Below are 26,492 nucleotides of genomic sequence, written 5' to 3' on the forward strand. Positions count from 1 at the left end.
TTATTTGGTTTGCACTGTTTAATCCTACCTTTGAACTGCCATATACTTCATAAGAAAACATACTACCAATACTCCTGTTAGCAGTGTGTAACTCTCAAATATCAAAATTGTTTACTAGAAAATAGTCAGTCACCCACTTTAATATGCAAAATATTTATAGATACTTATTCATAATAAATTTTGCAAATTATTAATTTATATTAACATCCACTGCACTTTTAAAAGTGAAAGCACTAGAACCGACAATATAGCAGGGTCTTCAATGTATAAACGTACATGTATCCGAAACAATTTGGAGTTAAAGAAGTGGTTCACCCATATTTATTATTGGCCACAACGATATTATGTTGAGAAACAAGGATTCTCTCAAATACCTTGTGTTACCAATAGTGCTTGTGAGAGGCGCTATTGCAGACCGGTCTTCCTCCATTGCCTGACCCCCCGGGCTCTATGACTTCGGGGATCCGGTGATGTCATGTCAACTTCCTGCTCACCTAACATCACCGCGGCCTGCCCCAGTCTCCATGAGTGACTGGGCTGTGGGCGGCATTTCACCACTTATAACAGCCCAGCGTGTCTCCTGTTTGCGCACTCTGCAGTGAAGGAGGAGGGAGCAGGGAAATGCTGTGCAGTCATGCGGGGCTGTGATGAGCGGTGAAACGCTGCCCACAGCCCAGTGACTCACAGAGGCTGGTGTCGGGCGCGGTGATGTTAGGTTAGCACTATTGTTTTTAAGATATATTTTATTCACTGTGTTCACTATATGGTAAAACTGATGTGTGGGTGTGATGCCTCAGGTCAGTGCGAGTTCGTAGACACCAAACATGTATAGGTTTACTTTTATATAAGGGGTTAAAAAAAAATCGGAAGTTTGACCGAAAAAAGTGGCGCACGTTTTACACCATATTCCGTGACCCGTAGCGTTCTCATTTTTCGGGATCTATGGCTCACTGACTGCTTATTTTTGCGTCTCGAGCTGACGTTTTTAACGGTACCATTTTTGTGCAGATACTACGTTTTGATCGCCTCTTATAGCATTTTGCGCAAATGTTGTGGCGACAAAAAAAAACGTTGTTTTGGCGTTAGGAATTTTTTTTTGCCGCTATGCCGTATACTGATCAGATTAATTGATTTTATATTTTGATACATCGGGCGTTTCTGAACGCGGCGATACCAAATGTGTGTATATTTTTTATTTTTTTAACCCTTTAATTTTCAATGGGGCGAATGGGGGGTGATTTGAACTTTTAGGTTTTGTTTTTTTTTTTAATTTTTTAAAACTTTTTTTTTAACTTTTTTTTTTTTATTTATTTTCCCTCTAGGGGGCTATTGCGATCAGCATTCCGATTCCTCTGCGATCAGCAATCCGATCGCTCTGCACTATCTGCTGATCACAGCTACACAGCTGTAAACAGCAGATACGCTCTCTTTCTCTTTTGCTGTGCCGCTGGCACAGCGAAAGTGATAGCAATTCATGTGTAGTACAGGAGTCATCACATGACCCTGTGCTACCATGACAACTAACGGAAGTCACGTGATCGCGTCAAGTGACTTCCGGTATTGGGCGGTAAGTAAGTTTACCGCGATCGCGCTTATAATGGCGCTGTCACATATTGACAGCGCCATTTAAGGGGTTAAACGGCACGAGCAGATAACGATTTTGCTTGTGCCTAGCAGGCACACATCTCAGCTGTGAAAATCAGCGGAGATGTGTGCCGATCCCGGCATGCTGCCGCCAGCAGACCGCGGGCAGTAACATTATGACCGCTAGGACATAATTTTACGGCCCGCGGTCGTTAAGGGGTTAAATTAGAAAGTAAGATATTAGTGATAAAGATGTGTTTAAAGGCAACTTGTCACTTTGGGCATGCAGTCTAATCCTGTGGATAGAATGGTATCAAGTAGAAGCTGAGCAGAAGGGTATGTAGGCGTGTTTGAATGAATGTATGCACGGTCATAAAGAGAAGACTGACCGTCACTAAAGAGGACCACTCACTCTATGACTAAAAACACCTGGGATTTCAATGACTGAAATGCAAGTTTTACTGAAACATTTCCCACCATAACCTATCAATCTGATTGGCCCCTCCTGGTCTTTACCATCATGCCTGCACATCAGATATCATTCTGAACATGACATTTAATTACTGAAGGATCTAGGTACATTAATCCAGCACTTCCTGTGTCATAAGTACTTTGCAGACTACCTTGACGTGACACTTTACGCTGCCCACTCCTCCTCGGATGTGGTACAAGGGGCAGATGTGAGTGCTTGTGTTAGGTCTTATTTCTATGCTGTTGTGACACAAGAAGCATGCTCTACTACTGTTGTCACAAGAGGGCGGCATAATGGCACAGTGACCCTGATTAATCAAAGCGATTATGCCAAACATCTGGCGTAAAACGCTTTTGTAAAGTTGCAAAAATTTGTGAGTAACAGAGTTGCACAAAAATTGGGCAGCTTTTCTCGTTTTTGTGACTGTTTAAGCGGGTGCCACCTTTAATAGCAGAGCTGGGACAAGTGCAGGACTGGATGTGCAACATACACTCATCTAACTCTTGATGAGCTGTGGCGTATCTTACTCTAAAAATCTTAGTCCAGTCTCTTACAAGAGTATGATTGTGATGAGGCGTACGGTGATGCACGCCACTTCTAAAATGCCCTTCAATTATATATCAGGCAATGACTGTATAAACTCCACCATGTATGTTTGACTCAAGCTGTGTCATTTCAGTTAGACAATCTTTAAAAGCCATTGGGGACTGAGCCGCATGGAGGCTAGTTAGACAGGCGGTTCCCAGGTGGCTTCTCCCTATCAGCTATCCCAGATCTCTCCATATTTGAGCACACAGGAAAAAAAAATGTCATTCCAGGATAATGGCTGGGGAGACCCTGCCGGGGACCAGCCTTTCCGACTAGTCTCCTGTGTGACTCTGTCCGTGGTGGCTTTTAAAGTAGGTTTTTCTTTGAAGCACCACAACATTTCAGATTCAAACATACCTGGCTGAAATCATGCATTGAGCAGCATGTATCTGATGTTGGGTTCCTTTTAATATGTAAATTGCAAATTTATGATAAGACTCCTTTTATATTTATATTGAATAATACATTTTTTCATATTGAAGTGCGTGATTAAACCCAAAAATGCATGGGCTGCTTAAATTTGTAGGCACATTGGCTACCTGGATTTTAAAGTCAACCAATCACCAGGATTTTCGTATATAAGCTAAAGCCAGTGCTATACTGGCACTATCAGGCTGATTCTCTCCATACACTAGTGGTCAGCTCGGATGTTTAGGTTTTGAAATCCAAGAAAGTAAAGTTTAAAAAATTAGCTGCCTGTTGAGTGGATGTTGCACTGGAGCTGATAATATATTCATAGTTATCCCCTCCCCCTGTTAGAATTAGCGTAAGTATTATACAAACGAATCACTTTGTCTCTTGCAGGACCTGTGATGTCATACCTCATACTAGAAGGGGCAGGGCCTCAGCCAACAAAGCTGGATACCAGGTCACATGGGTATGACCTCACACAGGTCCTGCAAGATCCAAAATGATTCTTTTGTAATATATTATCTGCTCCATTGCACCTGCCACTCAAGCAGCTGCCGATTTTTTTTTTTTTTTTTTTTTTTTGATTTTTTTTTTTTGTAAACTTTTACTTTTTTGGATTTCAAAACCTATACATCCAAGCTGACCACTACAGGTATGTTGAGAATCAGCCTGATAGTGCCAGTATAGCACTGGTTTTAGCTTATATACGAAAATCCTGGTGATTGATTCCCTTTAAGTGTGATCCAGCTCAAATGTGAGATAATGTGTTCGATGTCAAATGAATCTGAGACAATATATTGCTTCTCTAAGGCACAAAAACACTGTAAACCAAGGTAATGGGTGTAAAAGTATACATATTGTTTGAATACTGGTTAATTGTGTTAATATATTTGTATTAAGGTTGACCCATGTTTTCAAATTAAAGGGATTATCCCACGAACAAAATACATTTGAATCCATTAATCTTGGAATAAGAAGTTCCACAACTGGATGTGATAGCATTGACTTATGATCATGGCAGAGGGCTGGAGATGCTGCAGAAACACTCATGTGAAACAGGCTGGGAAATGCTACCTCGGAAAGCAGCAGCTGTAAGCCCCTGCTGTTTCCTCCGTATGCCACTTTATAAGTGGTGTATGCATCCTTCTTTGGCAGTGAGCCATGCTATGTGCCGACCATGTACTGGAGCAGCTGTGCATGGTTGGACAGAGCCCCATTACACCGTCCATAGCACGGGCACATTTATTTGAAATGTACTTTGTGAGACTACCCTTTTTAATGCTAGGTCCTCGGAATCTAGATTCTCTAATGATTAACCCTGGATCCATTCTGATTTTGCTGTCATTGTAACCAGTGAATGAGCAGGTATCGCTAAATTGTTAAATAATCTGAATGTTTTGCTTTACCTTTATAATTTGGGGTATGTTTCCTTATAGGTGACAACACTGCAAATCAGGCAATGATGAGGGCAATGGGCAGTAAAGAAACCGAAGAGCAGAGTAAGAAGAATGTAACTGTAAAGAATAGAGGGAAGGGTAAGAAAGCTGATGCCTTATCTCCCCAACACAGCGATCTTGAGGTAAGGAGATGTAGCCTTCTGAAGATTTACACTTAATGTGCTTTCTGCATACGAGTAAAGGGCGCTTTACACGCAGCAACATTGCTAGCGATGTCGCTCGTGAAAGCACCCGCCCCCGTCATTTGTGCGTAACGGGCAAATCGCTGCCTGTGGCGCATAATATCGCTAGTACCCGTCACACCAACTTACCTTCCTAGCGACGTTTTCTAAGGGGGCTGTTCATACGGCGTCACAGCGACGTCACACGGCAGGCGTCCAATTGAAGTGGAGAGCAGCCGCATGAAAGGCACGCCCACCTCATTGCCAGAGGACGCCAGTACGGTGTTCGTCGTTCATGGAGTGTCACACGTAGAGATGTGTGCTGCCTCAGGAACGACGAACAACCTGCGTCCAAAAGCAGCAATGACATTTTGGAAATGGACGACGTGTCAACAATCAACGATTTGGTATTTTGCATTGCTAGTGGTTACTCGTACGTGTCGCACGCAACGACGTCGCTAATGAGGCTGGATGTGCGTCACGAATTTCGTGACCCCAACGACATCTAACTGGGCATTAACAGTCTTGATCCACTGGCAAAAACTAAGAAATGGACGTGAAAGGTAGTTGATTAATGTGAACACTATTTGGATAAGGTTTACCATCACGATGGGGTTGTTTGACATGACATAAACAAAGCTCCTTTCACTTTCTTAAGGCCTAAGACACACGGCATGAAAATCGTAGCGAGTGGAATGTGATAAAACATCGCATTTCACTCGGACCAATATTAACGTATGTGCCAGTACCCATGAGTGATTATTTTCTCGGCTCCAATCGGACCGAGAAAGCAATCGCAGCATGCTGCGACTGTAATGCGATCCTAGTTTCTCTTGCACCCATTCAAGTCTATGGGGCGAGAAAAAAATCGCACTGCACCCACATTACACCGGTGTATTGTGATTGCAGTGCGAGAATGGCAATAGCCGCCTACGGAGGAGAGGGGAAATAAATCCCTCCCCTCCGCAGCGCCGGCCCGCCCCGCCCCTCCTCAGTGCCGGCTCGTCACCCACAGCTAAGGTCTGATCGCATGATCGGACCTCAGTCGCAGTGACACTCGCATGACACTCGGCTCCTACTGTGCTGCCAGCGTGAGCCGAGTGTTATGCAAGGATCACATTAGTCCCCGTGTGGCCCCGACCTTAGAATCAGACCCTGTTTCGATCTGCACTTGCAACAGAAGTATGCAGCACTGGGTTGAAGAAACATTCAGCCCATGGATGAGTGGTGCTGTCTGGCCTATGATGTAAATACTGTCAAATTGGGCCTCAAATGTGATCAAATCTGACTTGGGCATTTTGTATAAGGCTAACAGAGGAACTTGTTGATGAAAATCTCTTTATCTTTGCATGTTGTCCTTAAAGTGGATGTGTCAAGTTTTGAAGTTATCACCTACCAATGGAGTGGAGGGCGAGCATGCCCACCTCCACTCTATTCATTCTTAATTGGAGTGCTGAAGACCAGCACTGGGATTTCTCCAATAGTCCCATTGAGAATGAATGGAGCAGAAGAGGGAAATCATTCCATTTAGATGGTGTTCTTTGAAGCCCCATTTCAGGGTCAGTTTGGTCACAACAGTCAGACCCTCGTAAATACAGTAGTTATTCCCAGTTTTGTAGTACAACCCCTTAAATATCTCCACAAAAGGAAACCGTGAAGTTATGTAAGTATATCTGTTTAATCTCAGCTGCTTATATGGCTAAAACAATTATCAATTTAGACTAAATATCGCATTATCGCGCTACATATCTCTTAACCTTAATATGGATAAAAGCTTAATAATCCAGAATCGTCCAGATCTGTTTATGCTGTTAGTTGTATCATATTCATGTCTGTCAGTAATGTTGCAATTTTTTATGATTTTATAGGTCGCTAAATTATAAGAATTTTCCAAGATTATTATTTTTCTTTTATAAATCTCCATTGGCTTGTCTCACTGACTTACTGTAGAGCTGCCGTTATTCTGCACCCTCCAGTCCTTGGTGACATGGCTGCAGGAGTGATGTCCTGACTCCAGCATGTGCCGGCTGCAGCCAATCATTGGGCTCCGTGGTTTTGGGGATCACTGCTAAGCCCCGCTATTAGTTTAATGTTCATATGCTGTAATCATGACATCACAGCTGCTGAAATGACTGGGAAAGTCTATGGAGATATCGTGCAAAAGTACTTCTTTTTTTGTGTGTAGGTTTCAGCGTGTCACAAATTGATCTTACTACACAACACTAGTCTTTGGTCACCTACTTGCATTTGCTGCTTTTCTTCCCATGGATTCATTTGTACCAGTATGACTGTTCTACAGACACTACAAACCTTGTGTTGCATATATTTCTCTTTGTTTCCCCAGCGTGTGTTTTTGTGGGACTTGGATGAGACCATTATCATCTTTCACTCTCTGCTTACCGGTTCATATGCACAAAAGTATGGAAAGGTACAGCCTTCACTGTCGGGTGTTAAAACACTTTTTTTAAGCTTATGTTGAATCTCCACATTTTTATCATGTCCTTCATAGGCCCAAACTTTAAAAATTGCTTAATATTTCTTCATAGTTGTTTATAGCTGTTATTTTAATACAGAATGTTCAATCTCTGGCACACAGATGGATTGTAACAACTTCTATGTCACTATAAGGTTGGTAGGTTATTAATCTGTGCTATATGTGGGCCCAACCTTTTATAGCTTCTGCCAATTGACCGACTAAAAAGAGCTCAACACGCCGAGTTTTTTTTGGTTCTGTTATTATTCCCCCACATACATTAGACTAACGTTGGTGAAAGCGGCGGACATCTAATGTGTATGGTGGACTTTGATTACCCTATAAGCATACAGCATATTTAGTTTTTCAGACTACCGATCCTTTTGTTCTCAAAGAGATAGGCTGTTGCCAGAGGATACTGACAACAGTTTAATGAACAACATAGGAGCGCCTAGCCGACTGAATGCTGCTGTGTATGGGGCAGTCAGGAAAGATAGCAGTCTACTGAATGATCTTTTGGCCAACAGCTATTTGTTGTGTATTGGGGTTTTAAGGTGTTGTCCACTACTTGGACAAACCCTTCTTAACCCCTTCACCCCCGGCCACTAAAACACCCTAATGACCGGGCCATTTTTTGCAATTCTGACCAGTGTCACTTTGACAGGTTATAACTCTGGAACGCTTCAACGGATCCTGGCGATTCTGAGATTGTTTTTTCGTGACATATTGTACTTCATGTCAGTGGTAAATTTAGGCCGATATTTTTTGCGTTTATTTGTGAAAATTTAGGAAATTTGGCGAAAATTTTGAAAATTTCGCAATTTTCAAACTTTGAAAATTTATGCCCATAAATCTGAGAAATATGTCACACAAAATAGTTACTATATAACATTTCCCACTTGTGTACTTTACATCAGCGCAATTTTCGAAACAAATTTTTTTTTCCGTTAGGAAGTTAGAAGGGGTCAAAGGTCATCAGCAAATTCTCATTTTTCCAACAAAATTTACAAAATAATTTTTTTAGGGACCACATCACATTTGAGGTGACTTTGAGAGGCCTAGGTGACAGAAAATACCCAAAAGTGACCCCATTCTAAAAACTACACCCCTCACACTGCTCAAAACCACATCCAAGAAGTTTATTAACCCTTTAGGTGCTTCACAGGAACCAAAGCAATGTGGAAGGAAAAAATGAAAATTTTACTTAACACAAAAATGTTACTTTAGCCATAAAATTTTCATTTTTACAAGGGAGAAAAGAGAAAGCACACAATACAATTTATTGTGCATGTACTCCTGAGTACGCTGATACCCCATATGTGGTAAAAATCAATTGTTTGGGCGCACGGCAGAGCTCGGAAGGGAAGGAGCGCCATTTGAATTTTTGAACGCAAAATTAGCTGCACTCATTAGCGGACGCCATGTCGGGTTTGAAGACCCCCTGAGGTGCCTAACCAATGGAGCTCCCCCACAAGTGACCCCATTTTGGAAACTAGAGCCCTCAAATAATTTTTCTAGATGTTTGGTGAGCACTTTGAACCCCTGGGGGCTTCACAGAAGTTTATAGCGTTGAGCCGTGAAAAGAAAAAAATTTTTTTTTTACCACAAAACGGTTGCTTCAACTAGGTAGCTTTTTTTTTCACAAGGCTATCAGGAAAAAATGCACCATAAAATGTATTGTGCATTTTCTCCTGAGTACGCAGATACCTCATATGTGGTGGAAAGTAATTGTTTGGGCGCATGGTGGGGCTCAGAAGAGAAGGAGCGCCATTTGACAGCAAAATTGGTTGGAATCATTAGCGGACGCCATGTCACGTTTGGAGACCCCCTATGGTGCCTAAACAGTGGAGCTCCCCCACAAGTGACACCATTTTGGAAACTAGAGCCCTCAAATAATTTTTCTAGATGTTTGGTGAGCACTTTGAACACCTGGGGGCTTCACAGAAGTTTATAGCGTTGAGCCGTGAAAAGAAAAAAAATTTTTTTTACCACAAAACGGTTGCTTCAACTAGGTAGCTTTTTTTTTCACAAGGCTATCAGGAAAAAATGCACCATAAAATGTATTGTGCATTTTCTCCTGAGTACGCAGATACCTCATATGTGGTTGAAAGTAATTGTTTGAGCGCATGGCGCTCCTTCTCTTCTGAGCCCCGCCATTTGACTTTTCAAACGCACAGATGCAGTGCACTGATCGGCCGCTGCAGGACGCACGGTCGGATGCGATAAAAAAAAGCGTCGGGGATACGTAAAAAAAGAGTCACGCCAAAAATTGACCATGGATGCAGATACGTTATGTGCATCCCTGATCAGCGCTTGGTGGGAGGCACGGACGGATGCGATACAAAAATCGTCGCAAATACGGAAAAAAGTCACGCCAAAAATTGAGCAGGGATGCCGATCAGTTATCTGCATCCCTAATCAGCGCTCGGCGGGACGCACGGACGGATGTGATACAAAAAGCGTCGTGAATACGGAAAAAAGTCACGCCAAAAATTGAGCAGGGATGTTGATCCGCACTCAGCGGGACGCACGGACAGATGCGATACTTTTTTTTCCGTATCCCCGACGCTTTTTGTATTGCATCAGTCCGTGCGTCCCGCCGAGCGCTGATCAGGGATGCACATAACGGATCGGCATCCCTGCTCAATTTTTGGCGTGACTTTTTTTTCCGTATCCCCGATGCTTTTTGTCACGCCAAAAATTGAGCAGGGATGCCGATCCGTTATGTGCATCCCTGATCAGCGCTCGGCGGGACGCACGGACAGATGCAATACAAAAAGCGTCGGGAATACGGGAAAAAAAGTCCTGCCGAAAACTGACCACGGATGCAGATAAGTTATCTGCATCCCTGATCAGCGCTCGGCGGGACGCACGGACGCATGAGGTGTAAGAATTGACAGGGGATAGAGGAAAAAAAGAAAAAAAAAAAAGTTATACTCACAGTACCCAGAGGATTTGCAGGAGGAACAGCTTTGCAGCAGCAGCCAGCAGGCAGGAAGTTGGACAGCTCAGCAGAAGACCCAGGAAGAAGGACCCAGCGATGGAGGCAGATGTGATCGGCCGGTGAAGACAGGTAAGAGGACGTCGGGGGGAGAGCAGAGGGGGACAGCAGAGGGGGAGGGGGACAGCAGAGGGGGAGGGGGACAGCAGAGGGGGAGAGGGACAGCAGAGGGGGAGAGGGACAGCAGAGGGGGACAGCAGAGGGGGAGGGGGAGAGCAGAGGATGGAGATACCGGAGGAGCTGCAGAATAGAGATCACGGGGGAGGCCGGCAGACTGGGATATCTGGGGGCAGACCGGGATGTCGGGGGGCAGATCGGGAATGCTGGGGGCAGATCGGGAATGCTGGGGGCAGATCGGGAATGCTGGGGGCAGATCGGGAATGCTGGGGGCAGATCGGGAATGCTGGGGGCAGATCGGGAATGCTGGGGGCAGACCGGGAATGCTGGGGGCAGACCGGGATGTCTGGGGGCAGACCGGGATGTCTGGGGGCAGACCGGGATGTCTGGGGGCAGACCGGGATGTCTGGGGGGGCAGATCGGGATGTCGGAGGACAGATCGGGATGTGGGGGGGCAGATCGGGATGGCGGGGGGGAAGATCGGGATGGCGGGGGGAAGATCGCAGGGGGGCACGGGCAGTGGCCATTACGGGAGCGCGCAGGAGCAAATCACAAGAGCGCGCAGGGGCTGCAAGAGAGCAGGGGATGAGGGATACCGGAGGAGCTGCAGAATAGAGATGGCGGGGGGCAGATCGGGATGTCGGGGGGGCAGATCGGGATGTCGGGGGGGCAGATCGGGATGTCGGGGGGGCAGATCGGGATGTCGGGGGGGCAGATCGGGATGTCGGGGGGGCAGATCGGGATGTCGGGGGGGCAGATCGGGATGTCGGGGGGGCAGATCGGGATGTCGGGGGGGTGTGGGGGCAGATCGCAGGGGGGCACGCGCAGGGGCTGCAAGGTGAGCACAATACTCACCGCTCCTGCTCCTGCGACGTTACGTGACAGCAGCGGCAGCAGCAGCAGTGGCGTGGTACCACTAGTACCAGCCAGTGCTGCACGCTGCAGACATGTTGGGGGAGGGTCCCCAGACCAGCACAGGCCTGGGGAGGGCGGCCACCGGCAGATCAGACCGCCCCACTGCACACTGATTGGAGCGATTGCGCGTCATAGCACGATCGCTCCAATCAGTGCTGCAGGGGGGGGCCACGGTGTCTGCTTGCTTCCAGCCAATGATCGGAGCTGCTGCAGCTCCAGTCCTAGCTGGATTTTACAAGATCACGCTATTTTTGGCATTTTTTTTTGCCGAAAACAGCGTGATCAATGTGATTGGCGGTTCCGATTTGAACAGCCAATCACATCGATCGCCTATGGGGGGTGGCGATGCCACCCCCCCTGGGGTCAAGCAAAGGTCCCCTGCTGTAAGAAACAGCAGGGGACATCATTTGAAAGCCGTTGCTATGGCCACGGCAATCAAATGAAGTTTAGGCCGTAAAATTACGTCCCTGGTCGTTAAGTCACGTTAAAATAGGACGTAATTTTACGGCCCGCGGTCGTGAAGGGGTTAAATGCCTGAGTCCTTGTAAAATAAGCACTGGCGCCATTCCAGCAATGTCATGTTATTATTTCACTCGAGTGTTCCTAGAAATCGGCGACCGCTGATGGGCTGCAGTTGTCACTTCCCTCAGACATCCATGGTTTGTCAAAGGGAAATATGAGTGAAGCAGCCAATCAGCTGCCACTCGTTGACTGGCGCTCTCATGGGCTCCAGAACTACTCACAGTTCCTCCTTTTTTATCTTTTCTGTTACTCTTGCAGAAAAAAAACCAAATTTTTGGTTTTGGAAAAATAGAAATATATATTTTTTTTATACTGTTTAGGTCTCACAATGAACAATCCGTTGAATGAATTCTCCCATTTCTTGTGGTCATGTAGATACCTAATATGTGTATGGGTTGTTTTGTTTTTTTTTAAGTTGGGTAATTTTAAATACTTTTTTCCCCAAGAAATGATCAAAGAACTCTGGGAAACAGACCTTTTTTCTTTATTGCTCACTTTTTAGAGTGTAACTGGGACATTCATATGAATCTTGGTTACAGGAAAAGACAGCGCTCTATAGCACAAGTCATTGATTGAACTGCTTTGGGTCTGCTAGGACCCATCAGCGCTTCGTATGTCCGGCAGTGCCGATGCCTCTGTACACTACATGATGCTCGCTGAGCACTAAGTTGCTGGCAAAAGAGAAGACAGAAGTGGTTATAAACTAATTCTATCTTCTCTCCAGAGTCCTAACTGCTATAGGACAGCTGGAGACTAGAGAAGCCCCTGCTAAATTATGGAAGCATTAACCCAGCACAGTAAAATCACAATGGCACAGGTTTAAAGCCCTGGACTCTCACTCGTTTCTGCTCAACCAGAAGGGAAGGATAATGAAACTAACAGCACCCAACAGAGCTTTTTGCCTACGATAACTGGACATTTTACCAGGGCCTTTTATGCAGATGTGAAGACCATAGTGAAACTGGGGAGAAGTTCCACTTCTTGTACCTGAAATACGTACTGTACATTAAAATGGAATGGTATTATAGATTGAGCGTAAATAGGCTGGACACATTAATAGCTGTTTGTTGGCCAAACAAGAGGTCATCTGATATACCTACCAACCTCATACCTGCTTCGGTCCTTTGCTAGTGTGCAGATGTTGTACAGTAAGGAAGGGGAATATGCCACTGCCAAACTCCTCACATGGCAGCTTATCCTCCCTGAGTAGAAAATGATCAGGCATGTTGAACTCCAAGGCTCGTGCTTCTGTTTTTGACGCCTGCAGTTAAAGGTTCCCAGCACACATTAGATGAACGGTGGGTTCAGTTGTATGTCCAGCATTAGTGATAGATTTACTTTGAAAAAGATCTACAAGTGAAAACGTTTCTTGTGAGCTAAACAAGTGTAAGAATGTGCTGATAACAAAGGGTTTATGGTCTATAGAGACCAACCTTAAGTTTGCTATGGAGACCTTGGAGAGAGAGGGCATCCAGTTTTGGTTGGTCTTTTATGTTTTGTGCTAGTAAGTGGTGAGAACCTGCCCCTCTGGAGAGGATTTGCATTGTTGACAATCGAGAAAATATTAAATTGGTCGAAGTATCAAGGGAAGGGAGGGTAACAAACATTTAACCCTACTGAGAGAGAGGCTCTTTTTGATTTTTCCATCTTTTTTTGTCGTCACTCCTAGCATTTCTGTACTTCACTGCAGATACCTACTTTCCACTACCGGTTTACAATGTTCTAATAGTGTTCAAGTGTCTTGACAATATGCAGCAGTGGGTAAAATGATTGAGACATTCTATTTTTCTCATTAATCTCAATGCTAAATAGGAGCGATGGCAAGATTACAGCTGTGGCCTGCTGGCGCTTGGCTGTGAATGGAGTCTAATTAAGCATAGTCTAGTTTTCAGGGCAATAATCTAGTACAGTGGAACCTCGCTTAACGAGTAACCCAGTTAGCGAGTATTTCACTTAACGAGCAAAGCTTGCTGTAAATTTGTAACTCAGTTTCCGAGCAAGCTTTGCTGTTCGAGCAAATACTCACCGCACACATTTCCGGTTCTGTACATCCACCGCCCTCTAACCCGCTCTTGCAGTCCACACAAAAGCACACAAACACACACAAGCACGCACAAACACACACAGATTATGCTCACCTTACCTTCCATACTATCGCCGGCCTCCTGGAACTTGCAGTTCGCCGCTACAGGATGTGCATCAGCAAGCATCGCGACAAGGGAGGAACTTCCCCTGTCAGCTGCTACTCAAAGGCAGCGCGCTGGCCAATCAGAAGCAAGTGGTTCCTGCCTTTGACGTCAGTGCGCTGGGAGCGGAAGGTCAGGCATCGGTCGCGATGGTTACCCGATACACATCCTGTACGGGCCAACTACAAGTTCCAGGAGGCCGGCGAGGGAACGGAAGGTAAGGTGTGTGTGTGTGTGTGTGTGTGTGTGTGTGTGTGTGTATGTGTGTGTGTGTAGAATGGCACAATAGGGGACCAGGATGGGTCATTTAATAAGTTGTGAAACGAATTGTCTGCATTACAATGATTTCCTATGGGAAATCTTGCTTTGCTGAACGAGTAACTTGGTTAATAAGCACACTCCCAGCACGGATTGTTCTCGTTAACCGAGGTTCCACTGTAATTTATGGGGCCTTTTGTGGGAGTTGCTGTGCATCAGAGAACACATTGGAGGAAGACTACATATTACATTTCATGAAATCTACTCAGTGTTTGTTTAAAACAGCAAGCATGTCCTTAATCCCTGACATGTGGAAGAATCTCATGTAATGTTTGTATTGTATAGATCAATGCATGTGCAATATGTCTATAGCTGTAGAAATCAGTACCCATTAAAGCAATATAACTTTGTGTTCTGAAATTTGTATGTATGCACACCTTTTATATAAAGACACATTACATTATAAAATATATTCTTTTTTTTATTTTCTAACTGTTTAGGATCCAACGTTGGTGGTAGGCTCAGGCTTGGCCATGGAGGAAATGATCTTTGAAGTGGCAGACACACATTTATTTTTCAATGATTTGGAGGTAAGCATGCCACTAACATTTCTTGACCATTTATCATTTTTTAATGTGGGTATTCCCATCTTGTGCAAAACAGGTAAGTGGCCAAGAATTGGATAATTAATTCTCAAGATGGGAGTAACCTACACTGCAGTTGAAAAGTTTAGGGTCACTTAGATATTTCCTTATTGTTGAAAGGAAAGCACATTTTATTTTTTTTTTGTAATCAAGCTAACATTAAATTTAACAGAAATACATTCTATACATTGTTAATGTTCTATACATTGTTAATGTGGTAAATGACTATTCTAGCTGCAAATGTCTGGTTTTGAATGCAATATCTACATAGGTGTATAGGGCCCATTTCCAACAACCACCACTCCAGTGCTCTAATGGTACATTGTGTTTGCTAACTATGTTAGAAGTCTAATGGATGTTTAGAAATCCCTTGAAAACCCTTGTGCAAGTATGTTAGCACATCTGAAAACAGTTTTGCTGATTTAGAGAAGCTATAAAACTGACCTTCCTTTGAGCTAGTTGAGAATCTGGAGCATTACATTTGTTAGTTCCATTAAACTCTCAAAATGGCCAGAAAAAGAGAACTTTCTTGGGAAACTCGACAGTCTATTCTTCTTCTTAGAAATGAAGGATATTCCATGCGAGAAATTGCCAAGAAACTGAAGATTTCCTACAACGGGGTGTACTATGTCCTTCAGAGCAGAGCACAAACAGGCTCTAACCAGAGTAGAAAGAGAAGTGGGAGGCTCCGCTGCACAACTGAGCAACAAAACAAGTACATTAGAGTCTCTAGTTTCAGAAATCGACGCCTCACAGGTCCTCAACTGGCAACTTCATTAACCCTTTCACGACCGGCCGATTTTTCGCTTTCCGTTTTTTTTTTTCGCCATTCTTTTTCTGAGAGACGTAACTTTTTTTATTTTTCAGTCAATATGGTCATGTGAGGGCTCATTTTTTGCGGAACGAGCTGTACTTTTAAATGAAACCATCAGTTTTACCATATTGTGTACTAGAAAATGGCAAAAAAATTCCAAATGCTGAAAAATTGCAAAGAAAGTGCGATAGCACTATGGTTTTTGAGATATTTTATTCACTGTGTTCACTATATGGTAAAACTGATGTGTGGGTGTGATGCCTCAGGTCAGTGCGAGTTCGTAGACACCAAACATGTATAGGTTTACTTTTATATAAGGGGTTAAAAAAAAATCGGAAGTTTGTCCGAAAAAAGTGGCGCACGTTTTACGCCATATTCCGTGACCCGTAGCGTTCTCATTTTTCGGGATCTTAGGCTCAATGACGGCTTATTTTTTGCGTCTCGAGCTGACGTTTTTAACGGTACCATTTTTGCGCAGATGCTACGTTTTGATCGCCTCTTATTGCATTTTGCGCAAAAGTTGTGGCGACAAAAAAACGTCGTTTTGGCGTTTGGAATTTTTTTGCCGCTACGCCGTTTACTGATCAGATTAATTGATTTTATATTTTGATAGATCGGGTGTTTCTGAACGCGGCGATACCAAATGTGTGTATATTTTTTATTTTTTTAACCCTTTAATTTTCAATGGGGCGAATGGGGGGTGATTTGAACTTTTAGGTTTTTTTGTTTTTTTTTAATTTTTTAAAACTTATTTTTTTACTTTTTTTTTTTTATTTTACTAGTCCCCCTAGGGGGCTATTGCGATCAGCATTCCGATCGCTCTGCAGTATCTGCTGATCACAGCTGGAAGGCTGTAAACAGCAGATACGCTGTCTTTCTCTTTTGCTGTGCCCCGGGCACAGCGAAAGTGAAACCAATTCATGTGTAGTACAGGAGTCATCACATGACCCTGTACTACCATGACAACTATCGGGAGTCACGTGATCGCGTCATGTGACTTCCGGTTTCGGCGGTAAGTAAAACTTTACCGCGATTGCGCTTATAATGGCGCTGTCATGTATTGACAGCGCCATATAAGGGGTTAATCGGCACGAGCAGATAACGATTCTGCTCGTGCCTAGCAGGCACACATCTCAGCTGTGAAAATCAGCTGAGATGTGTGCCGATCGCGCCGGAGGACCGCGGGCAGTAAGATTGTCATTTAGGACGTAATTTTACGGCCCGCGGTCGTTAAGGGGTTAAATAGTACCCACAAAACGCCAGTGTCAACGTCTACAGTGAAGAGGCGACTTCAGGATGCTGGCCTTCAGGGCAGAATGGAAAAAACGCCATATCTGAGACTGGCTAATAAAAGGAAAAGATTAATATAGGCAAAAGAACACCGATATTGGACAGAGGAAGATTGGGAAAAAAGTGTTATGGACAGACTGATTGAAGTTTGAGGTGTTTGGATCACAAAGAAGAACATTTGTGAGATACAGAACAACTGAAAAGATGCTGGAAGAGTGCCTGACACCATCTGTCAAGCATGGTGGAGGTAATGTGATGGTCTGGGGTTGCTTTGGTGCTAGTAAAGTGGGAGATTTGTGCAAGGTAAAAGGGATTTTGAATAAGGAAGGCTATCATTCCATGTTGCAATGCCATGCCATACCTTGTTGACAGCGCTTGATTGGAGCCAATTTCATCCTACAACAGGACAATGGCCCAAAGCACACCTCCAAATTATGCATGATCTATTTAAGGAAGAAGCAGGCAGCTGGTATTCTATCTGTAATGGAGTAGCCAGCCCAGTCACTAGATCTCAACCCTATTGAGCTGTTGTGGGAGCAGCTTGACCGTATGGTACGCAAAAAGTGCCCATCAAGCCAATCCAACTTGTGGGGGGAGGGGGGGAAGCATGGGGTGAAATATCTCCAGATTACCGCAGGAAATTAACAGCTATTCTTAACAGCTAAGGCTGCAAAACTGGAATTGGTGCAAAGGAGCATTCTGTGACGAAAGCAAAGTGTGAAGGAGAAAATTATTATTTCAACGAAAAATCCTGATTTCCAACCTCGTCAATGTCTGGACTATATTTTCTATTCATTATGCAACTCATTTGATAAATAAAAGTATGATTTTTCATGGAAAAGATAAAATTGTCTGGGTGACCACAAGCTTTTGAACTGTAGTGTATCTGCTGAATTCTGGTATACATATATAGACTCCCTGTAAAGATTACACTGTCACATATTGGTTTACTGGTAATTTATTCAATATCTGAGCTTTATCTGTAGAAATACAGCAACTTGTCAGCTTTCAGATAAAGTTATTTGATATAATGAAACTGTTTTTCTAACGTCATTAAATAATCATCTTTAGGAGTGTGATCAGGTACACGTTGAAGATGTGGCATCGGATGACAATGGTCAAGATTTAAGGTAGGCATTTTTTATACCCACATCACACAATTTTTAAATGTGTTTTATATACACAGAATGTAAAGAAAATATTAGCTTTTAAAAATACAGCACTTCTCATTACTTTTTAACAACCTACGATGTACCCGTACGTCATGGTTAGGAAGGGGTTCCCAACTTGTGACATATGGGTACATCATGGCAATCATGCGGGACACAGGAGCTGTGCTTACATGACATCCGAGCTCTGGCTATTTAGCCCTCTACATGCTGTGCTCTATAGCTATCACAGCATTTAGGGCCTGGGAGAGGGAACACTCTCCTTTTCCCACCCGATTGGGACCCTCATAATGTGATTACATGGGCCCCGTTGTTGTATGTATATAGAATGTGTATATATAGTATGTTTGGCTAATTTGACATTTACTTTCTGTGCTATGTGATGCCCTCTTACACATGTACAGTCACTGGTTATACTTAGCTAGTCATTTTCAGCTTGCTGTTCTGTCCCTTGAACCTTGTAGTTATGTTTCTATGGTCTTATGAAAATAGTGTTTTCATCCTCCTTTCTTTAATAACCTTCCATTTTAGGCCTTTTACTTTGTTTTGTTGCAATAAATACGTATATGTATGTAAAAACAAAGATATACAAAAAAGTACACATTTGTTATCTCAGCATATCGAACAACCATATCTATAAAACTCACACTAGTTAGCCCCTTCAGTGAACACTGTAAAAAATAATAAAGCAAAAACTGTCTTTTCATACAGCTGATAAAAAAGTGGAATAAATTGCATTCAAAAAGTCATATATAAATAAGAATGGTACCGCTGAAAATGTTATCTAGTCTTGCAAAAATCAAGTTGCCATACACCGCTCCGGTAGCAAAAAAGTATAATGGCTATAGCTCTCAGAATACAACAGTGTAAAAACTTTTTTTTTTTTTTTTTTTTTTTTTAGAAAATAGTGGGGTTTTTTTATTTTATGATGTAAAAGCGGCAAAACCTAAAAAAAAACAAAGAATTAACCCGTCTTATCACTTTTACTACATAATGAATGGCCTATAAAACATATGCTATTTCTTCTTTATTCTGCCTCACAAAAAGCGGAATAGAAAGCGATCAAAAAACATTGTGGCTCAAAGTGGTGGCAATAAAAACTTGAACCCAACCCTCAAAAAACAAGCCCACACGTGACTCGATCGGCAGAAAAATAAAGAACTATAGCCTTCAAAATTCGATGAAAAAAACCTTTCACTTGTAAAAAAAACATAACGTTCTTTACTGTGATAGTAAAAAAAAAAAATTGCAAATTTGTAAAAAAAAAAATACCGTATTTTTCGCTTTATAAGACGCATTTTTGTTCCCCCAAATTTTGGGGGAAAGTAGGGGGTGTGTCTTATAAGCCGAATATACGGGGGGGTGTATATGTATATAGAATGTGTGTGTGTGTGTGTGTGTGTGTGTGTGTGTGTGTGTGTGTGTGTGTGTATATGTATATAATATTACACTGCAGGGTCCAGGGGAGGTGGGGGCGCTGCTGGACGCAGGTGAAAGCTGTGGGCGGCAGCGTTAGATCTCCTGCTCCCGCTCATATAATATGCACAGCCGCTGACAATCTCCGGTGGTGGTAAAATCGCACCGCAGTGACGGGCTGGGGGAGCGGTGCATATTATTTGTCCCTGCACTCCCCTGTGATGGCACATGTCCCCCCCCCCTGTGTTAGATATGGCCCCCATGCTGCTACTCATTCTAAAATAAAAAAGCTTTACTTACCCCCTCCAGCGTTTCTCCCCGGTGTCCCTGCTTCCACTGTGATCAGGCACGCAGAGATCTCAGTGTGCTGTGCCGATCACATGACCGGCACGAAGAACCAGTAAGTGGAGGAACAGAAGCACGGAGGGAGATCAGCGCTGCAGGAGGTAAGGAAAGAGTGTTTTATTTTACTATGGGCAGCAGCCTGGGGGCGATATCTAACACAGGGGGACTTGTGCGGTCTATAGGATCCATTGGCAGCACCATGGGGGCGATATCTAACACAGGGGGACTAGTGCGATCTATAGGGGCCATGGGCAGCACTATGGGGGCGAGATCTAACACAGGGGGACTTGTGCGATCTATAGGGGCCATGGGCAGCACAGGGGAACGTGTGCCATCACAAGGGGGCTATATTCAATATAAGGCGGCCATATCCAGGTTTAAGGGGGGCTAATTTTAGGATGGGGTGCTATGAAGGACCTATACCCTATATGATTTGTTAGAGGGACACTGGCATTATAAGATGGACCCCATTTAACATTAAAAAAAAAATTCTCTTATCCTTCACCAAATTTGGGGGTGCGTCTTATAATCAGGTGTGTCTTTATAAAGCGAAAAATACGGTATGCATCACAAAAAGTAGAATAGAAGGCAATCAAAAAACTGTGGGCCAAAATGGTAAAATAAAAACTCCAACTCATCACACGAAAAGCAAGCCCTCATGACTGTCGACAGAAAAATAAAAATAATGCCCTCAAGATTCGATGAATCAAATTTTTTTTTATTTTGTAAAAAATGTTTTTAGTGTGTCAATAGCCAAGCCTAAAGAATACTATATAGATCTGGTATCACTGTAATTATACTGACCTGAGGAATAAAGTTGCTCTGTCACTTTTACCGCTAGGTGAATTGTGTAAAAACTCAAATAAAGCCAGTTCTTCATCTACTGTTGATTTTGTTTATTTTGCCTCCCACAGATCGCAGTAACGCTCTGCCCATATTTATCCTGCTCTATACCCTGAGCGCTTACACCATGGGTTACGTGTAAATCTGAAAAATGTGATTCAGACAAAATTCCCAAGAGAAAACTCACTGGAATGAGGCAGAGAGAGTCACTTTGAACTCCTGTCTGGCCTGTGGTCCGTCAGTGTCCATCTTATTATGTGTCTTTTCGGCGCCTCCAAATGTACAGTCAAAAACTTTTTGCACCTTGAGAAGGAGGACACTGCTGAACAGAGGCCAAACGGAGTCCGGAATAGGTCTGCTGCCTTTTTATAGTGAATGAGTCTGTTGGGGATTTCACCTAAATCATATTTTTCGGAGATTTACATGGATACACTAATGTAAGTGCTCAGCATAGAGCACAGCCTAAACGTGACCTGATCCAAAATGTTCTGTACCCAAATTGCCACCAATAGCATTTAACTCAACCCACAAAAAAAAAGTCCCCACTCTGGTCTGTCATCTGTTAACTGAAGTACAGCGGGCTTCCACGTTACTGGCAGCACAAAGGCTCTGGAAAAACACTATAAGCCCCCCACATAAGAGATCAAGCAAAATCTGCACATCCAAATGCCTCCTTCCTTTCTGAGCACCACAATGTGCCTAAACCACAGTTAACGTACACATGTTTGGCATTGTCTTAGTGAGAAACTACTTTGTGATGGGCACTACAAGGGCTTATTTGCTATTTTTAATTCTGCAACATGCACTGCGTTTGACTCCATGGCTCTTTTCCAGAGTCCAAATTATCACTACACCTGTGGATGAATTTCCAGAGGGGTGTATTTTCCAAAATTTGGTCACATGAGGTTGCTTTGGCTTTTCTGGCACTTAGGGGCTCTCCATTTGCAGAGCCCCTAAGGAGCTACTCTACTAAAATCTGTGTTCCTTTCCATCTGAGCTTTGCTGTGTCGCCATACCGTACTGTATAGTCACATGTGGTGTATTGCCATGTTCAGGAGAAATTGTTTAACATGTTATGGGGCTTTTTTAATATAACCTATTCCCCCTTTTGAAAATGGAAAATCTGGAACTAAAAAACATTTTAATTGGAAATATATATATTTATATTTTTTCCTTCACCGCCCAATCATATAACATTTTATGACACACCAGTGTTGTCAATATGCTGACTGTACCCCTAGATGACTTTATTGAGGGGTGCAGTTCGTAAAATGGGGACCCTGCTTTCTTGGTATGTCAAGGGCTTTGCAAGTGTGACTTGGCACCCCCTACATATTTCAACAAAGTCTTAACTCCAATATGGCGCTCCTTCCCTTTTGATCTTTGCATTGTGCCTCAAAAGTAGTTTTTGACCACATTTGGGGTATTGGCGAATTCTGTAGAAATTGTCCATTCTCTCGTTACCCTTTTGGCCCTAAGGTTTTAATTCTCAAAAACAACATTTTAGTGGGGAAAAACAGTCATTTATTTTATATTCACAGCCCAATGTTCTACTACTCCATGAATCACCTGGGGATTTAAATTGTTCACTATACCTCCAGATCAATTCCTCGAGATGTGTAGTTTACAGAATGGTTCACTGTGGTGGGGAGGGGGGGGCTCAACGTGATAAAATTCTGCAAATCATCTGTGGTTTGAATGTGCTCACCAAACCTCTAAATTTCCTTGAGGAGTGTAATTTTCACTTGTGGGGGGTTTCTACTGTTTAGGCAAATCAAGAGTTCTGCAAACGCAACATGGCATCTACTCTCTATTCCAGCTAAGTTTGCTCTTCAAATTTTAAATAGTGCTCCTTCCCTTCTGAGCCCTAGTATGCGCCCAAACAGTAGTTTTCCAACATATATGGGGTATCCCTGTACTCAGGTGAAACTGTACATCAAATTTTACTGTCCGTTTACGCCCGTTGGCCTTGTGAAAATGAAAAAATTGGGGTTAAGGCAAAATTTTTGTGGGAAAAACATTTTTTTTTTTTTATTTTCAAGTCTCAACATGATACATTTTTAGGCACATCACATGCTCTCCAAAGTGACATGACGTCTGCTAGTGATTCCAGCCAAGTTTGAGTTCAAAAAGTCAAATGGCACTCCTTCCCTTCTGAGCCCTGTTGTGCACTCAAACAGTAGCTTTCCACCACATATGGGGTATTCCTGCACACCAAAATGTTTAGTGCATTTTCTCCTGTCAACCTTCTGAAAATGCTAAATTTGGGGCTAAATTTACATTTTTGTGGGATAAAGTAAAATTGCTTCAGTTCCTGTGAAGTACCAGAAGGGTTAATACATTTCTTGGATGTGGTTTTGAGCATTTTGAGGGGTGCAGTTTTTAGAATTGTGTCATTTTTTGTACCTTGTATCATAGGTCCCTCAAAGCCACTTCAAATATGATGTGGTCCCCAAACAAAAAGTTGTTTCAAAAATGGTACTGATGTAAGGTAGACGTGGGGTAAATGTTATTTCTTAATTATTTTGTGTGACATAACTCTGGTTTAAGGGCATACAAATTTAACATTTTAAAAATGCTAAATTTTAGCCACTCTTCTTATATTCACAAATAAATGCAAAAATATATTTACCACTATTATGAAGTCATTATGAAGAATTATATGTCATGAAAACCAGTCTGATAATCACTGGGATTCATTGAAGCGTTCCAGAGTGATAACATCCTAAAGTTACAGTTGTCAAAATTAAAAAACAAAACAAAAAAAAAAAAACTGGCCTGGTCATGAAGGTGAAAACAGGCTTAGTGTGGTGGAGAGGCTAAAGGGAACCAGTCATATGATTCATGCTGCCCAAACCACGCTCAGCATGAATTGGATGCTTTCTTTTACTGTGAAACACTGCAGTGCAATTGAATAATTGGTACTATGTAACTGATTAACCCCTTCACGACCATGGACGGATATATCCGTCATGGAGCGTGTCCCGTTAAGCCCCGCCCCCTGCCGCGGGAAGGCGGCGGCGGTCGGCACACATATCAGCTGTTTTCAACAGCTGACATGTGTGCCTGCATGTTGCAAGTGGAATCATTTAACCCCTTAAATCTCGCTGCCAAAGTCTGGCAGCGAGATCTATATGCACGCGGCCACGCCGCTCCCACCGGAAGTCACGTGCGTGATCACGTGACTTTCGGTGGTTGCCATCGTAGCACAGGGTCATGTGATGACGCCTGCAGCTATGAAGTTTCACTTTCGTTTTCCCTCGGCCAGGAGAAACAGGAAGTGACTGAATCTGCTGTTTACAGCTGTATATCTGTGATCAGCAGATAGATAAGAGCGATCGGATTGCTGATCGCTATAGCCCCCTAGAGGGACTAGTAAAATAAAAAAAAAGAGAAAAAAAAAGTTTTAAAATATAAAAAAAAAACCTAAAAGGTTCAAATCACCCCCCTTTTCCCCCATTGAAAATTAAAGGGTTAATAAATAAATAAATATACACATATGTGGTATTGCCGCGTTCAGAAATGCCCGATCTATCAAAATATAAAATCAGCTAATGTGATTGGTAAACAGCGTAGTGGCAAAAAAATTCCAAACACCAAAATTACGTTTTTTGGTCGCCGCAAGTTTTGCGCAAAATGCAATAACAGGCAATCAAAACGTATTATCTGCGCAAAAATGGTACCATTAGAAACGACAGCTCGAGACGCAAAAAATAAGCCATCACTGAGCCATAGATCCCAAAAAATGAGAACTGTACGGTTTTTGGAAAATGGCGCAAAACGTGCGCCACTTTTATTGGACAAGCTTGTGAATTTTTTTTAACCCCTTAGATACAAGTAAGTCTATACATGTTTGGTGTCTACAAACTCGCACCGACCTCAGGCATCATACCCACACATCAGTTTTACCATATAGTGAACACCGTGAATAAAAGATCGCCACAAACTATTGGGCCATCACACTTTTTTTGTAGTTTTCCACACTTGGAATTTTTTTGCTGTTTTCCAGTACACCATATGGTAAAACTTATGGTATCATTTAAAAGTACAACTTGTCCCGTAAAAAACAAGCCCTCATATGGCAAGATTGACAGAATAATAAAAAAGTTACGGCTCTCGGAAGACGGGGAGCAAAAAACAAAAACGCAAAAGCGGAAAGTGCCCGGGGGCTGAAGGGGTTAATCCCCAGCTTCTACCTGCCATGCTCCAGTGTACTGACTGGTCCCTCACTGTAAGAGTGCCTGGGGAGAGACCTGTCAGTCAAAGTATTTAGGCTGGGAGCACTGCCAAAGACCAGCCTCTGAATATTACCTGCCTTTATAAGATTTGTTTTCTCTGAAACGCTGGAGCAGTAGAACATGCATGGCTGCCCCATGGTTCAGGCAGCATGACTGATATGAAGGGTTACCTTTAATCTGGCCAACAGAAGTTAAGCGCTTGTCTTATCTAGAATGTTTCAAGTCAACACTGGCCAGAGGTGATCAGATAGAAGTGATTGTAAAGCTGGGTTCACACATAGCGACAGCGACAACGACATCGCTGTTACGTCACCATTTTCTTTGACGTAACAGCGACCTTGTAAGTCGCTGTTATGATCGCTGCTTAGCTGTCAAACACAGCGACGCAGCAGCGATCATAACGTCGCTACATGTGCAGAGAGCCGCGAGACTCGCACACTGCTTAGTGGTGGCTCCTTGCTCTCCTAGCTACAGTACACATAGGGTTAATTACCCGATGCGTACTGCAGCTACATGTATACAGAGCAGGAGCCGGCACTAGCAGCAAGAGCGGCGGAGGCTGGTAACGAAGGTAAATATCGGGTAACCAGGGAAAGTTCTTCCCTTGGTTACCCGATGTTTACGCTGGTTACAGCTTTCCGCAGCTGCCAGACGCCGACTCCTGCTCCCTGCTCGTTTCATTTCGTCGCTCTCTCGCTGTCAAACACAGCGATGTGTGCTTCACAGCGGGAGAGCGACGACGAAAAAATGAAGCAGGACATTCAGCAACGAGCAACGACCTCACAGCAGGGGCCAGCTCGTTGCTGGATGTCGCACACAGCGACCGCGACGGGACGTCACTGCAACGTCACAGAAAATGGTGACATAGCAGCGACGTCGTTGTCGTCGTCGCTGTGTGTGACACCACCTTGCACTTGGTGTTTACGGCTACTGTCAGGTGTATATGTTTTGCGTTATATGTCTGACAGTGGCCACAGTCTTGATGGATGATATTGTATATGTCTTCTTTGGGGGCCCCATTGTAAAAAGACATGCAAAGCTTATTTACATTATGTAACAGGAGGGTGCTGCCATTTTATTTTTCCCCTCTGCATAAAAGCAGTGTAGAAAACCACAATTGGGCTGTGTGCGCACTTTTTTTTTTTTCTTGCTTTTTGGTTGTTTTTTAAACTGCACTGTGTCAATGACAAAATGCATGTGTTTGCTTCCCCAGCAAAGTCTATGATAAATCAGTAATTTCCATGCGCACGTTGCTTTTTTTTTTTTTGGGCAGCGTTTTGATTGACAAATATTTGCCAAAATCGTAGCCTAAAAAAAGCATTATGTCACTTCTTCATTGCGTTTTGTAAACATTTTCCACACATTTCCTGTTCAATGTCAAAACGCACTGTCCAAAACGCATGCGTTTTGGCCGCATTTTTTTTTATCAAACGCAGTGTTTACATTTGTAAAAAAAAAGGGTGCAGTTCTGTTGTCAAACCAGAACGCAGCGTGCGGACATACCCTTAAAGGGGTTTCTGATACTTCTAACATTGATTACCGACCTTAAGGATAGGCCAAGAGTATAAATCAATGAAGGTGCCCAGCA

The 26,492-nt window shown here is 43.2% G+C and overlaps 1 protein-coding gene across 5 annotated transcripts in view; it reads left to right on the plus strand.

The window, feature by feature from the left end:
* EYA3 (EYA transcriptional coactivator and phosphatase 3) overlaps positions 1 to 26,492 on the plus strand; it is a 191,040-nt gene that overhangs the window by 128,053 nt on the left and 36,495 nt on the right. For 4 of the 5 annotated variants that reach the window (XM_075335963.1, XM_075335964.1, XM_075335965.1 and 1 more), the window contains 4 exons: positions 4,492 to 4,634; positions 7,018 to 7,101; positions 14,646 to 14,735; positions 17,965 to 18,023. In XM_075335963.1, coding sequence (XP_075192078.1) covers positions 4,492 to 4,634; positions 7,018 to 7,101; positions 14,646 to 14,735; positions 17,965 to 18,023 — 376 coding nt within the window. The remainder of the gene's footprint in view (positions 1 to 4,491; positions 4,635 to 7,017; positions 7,102 to 14,645; positions 14,736 to 17,964; positions 18,024 to 26,492) is intronic. The other variant, XM_075335967.1, reaches the window with a different exon arrangement.

Source organism: Anomaloglossus baeobatrachus, chromosome 2, assembly GCF_048569485.1.
Source record: "Anomaloglossus baeobatrachus isolate aAnoBae1 chromosome 2, aAnoBae1.hap1, whole genome shotgun sequence".
NCBI classification, from domain to species: Eukaryota; Metazoa; Chordata; class Amphibia; order Anura; family Aromobatidae; genus Anomaloglossus; species Anomaloglossus baeobatrachus.